The sequence below is a fragment of the Sapajus apella genome, unplaced genomic scaffold (assembly GCF_009761245.1).
Source record: "Sapajus apella isolate SASKATOON/1434 unplaced genomic scaffold, GSC_monkey_1.0 scaffold14545, whole genome shotgun sequence".
Taxonomy (NCBI): Eukaryota; Metazoa; Chordata; class Mammalia; order Primates; family Cebidae; genus Sapajus; species Sapajus apella.
The window spans coordinates 1-1319 of record NW_022451466.1 but is presented as its reverse complement, the minus strand read 5'-3'; the positions used below and the strand labels follow the sequence as shown (position 1 = coordinate 1319).

At 51.3% G+C, this 1319-nt stretch overlaps 1 protein-coding gene across 1 annotated transcript; it reads right to left on the bottom strand.

The window, feature by feature from the left end:
- Nucleotides 1-5: 5 nt before the first annotated feature.
- Nucleotides 6-1175, bottom strand: LOC116548537 (leucine-rich repeat-containing protein 37A-like; the record flags this gene model as incomplete). Its single annotated transcript, XM_032273945.1, has 2 exons — nt 888-1175; nt 6-530 (listed from the first exon to the last, which is right to left on the bottom strand). Coding segments are annotated over exons 1-2 (798 nt in total), but the record flags the coding sequence as incomplete, so codon positions are not given.
- Between the last annotated feature and the right edge of the window lie 144 nt (nt 1176-1319).

Genomic DNA, 1319 nt, shown 5'->3' with positions numbered 1-1319 from the left:
CCAGTCTCTGTAGTGGGTTCTGGAGTTATGGCAAGCCCCTGATCTGGAGGCTGAGTTGAGGTCTCCTCCGTGGTTGGAGACAGTTTTACCTCTGTAGTAGGTTCTGTCGTGATGGTAAACTCCAGGTCCAGAGACTGAACTACGACTGAAGTCAGGTTTGAATGCTGAGTCTGACCCTTGTCTGAAGGTGGAAGTGTCACCTCAGGGTGTTTTGGAGGAGCAGCTGTAGTCATTAGGGCTGTGGAAGGTTCAGCCTCTGTAGTGGATTCAGGAGTGATGGTAAGCCCCAGATCCGAAGGTTGAACTGTGAGTTGAGTCAGGTTTGCATGCTGAGTCTGACCCTTGTCTGCAGGTGGAAGTGTCACCTCAGGGTGTTTTGGAGGAGGAGCTGTAGTCGTCAGGGCTGTGGAAGGTTCAACCTCTGTAGTGGATTCAGGAGTGATGGTAAGCCCCAGATCCGAAGGTTGAACTGTGGTTTGAGTCAGGTTTGAATGCTGAGTCTGAACACGGTCTGGATGTGGAAGGGTCACCTTAGGGTGCTTTGAAGGAACTATCGTCTTCTTCACGGATGTAGAATGTTCAACCTCTATACTGGGTTCTGGAGTTAGGGTAAGTCCCAGGTCCAATGGTTGAACTGTAACGCTGGATGACATTGAATGCTGAGCTTGATCCTGACCTGGTGTTGGAACTGTTACCTCTTGATATACTGGAAACTGGGGTACAACTTTCTTAGGACGCTGAGTTGTGGTCTCCTGCATGGTTGGAAAAAGTTCAACCTCTGTCGTGGATTCTGGAGTGATGGTAAGCCCCAGGTCCAAAGGTTGAACTGTGACACTAGGCGATGTTGAATGCTGACTTTGATCCTGACCTGGTGTTGGAAATGTCACCTCAGAATGAGCTGGAGGTTGAGCTGCAACCTCCTTAGATAGCTCTGGAACCTCAGCTGGGACCATCTGCTGGCTTGAAGGTTCTACCTCCTTAGGGGGCTCTAGAGCCTGAACTGTGGCTTCCTGCTGGGTTGGAGAAGGTTCTGTCTCCAGAGGGGGCTCTGGAATCTGAGCTGGAACATCCTGCTGAGTTAGAAATGGTTTCAGCTCCTGAGGGAACTCTGGAGGCAAAGATGGGGCCATCTGCTGGATCAGAGAAGGTTCTATCACCATAGGGGGCTCTGAAGAATGAGCAGGGACTGCTTGCTGGACCGGAGAGGATCCTACCTCTTTAGGTGGCTCTAAAAGCTCAGTTGGGGCCTGCTGTAGGACAGGAGATGGTTCAACCTTCCCAGGTGGCTCTGATGGCTGAGCTGGTATCTCCTGCTGTGG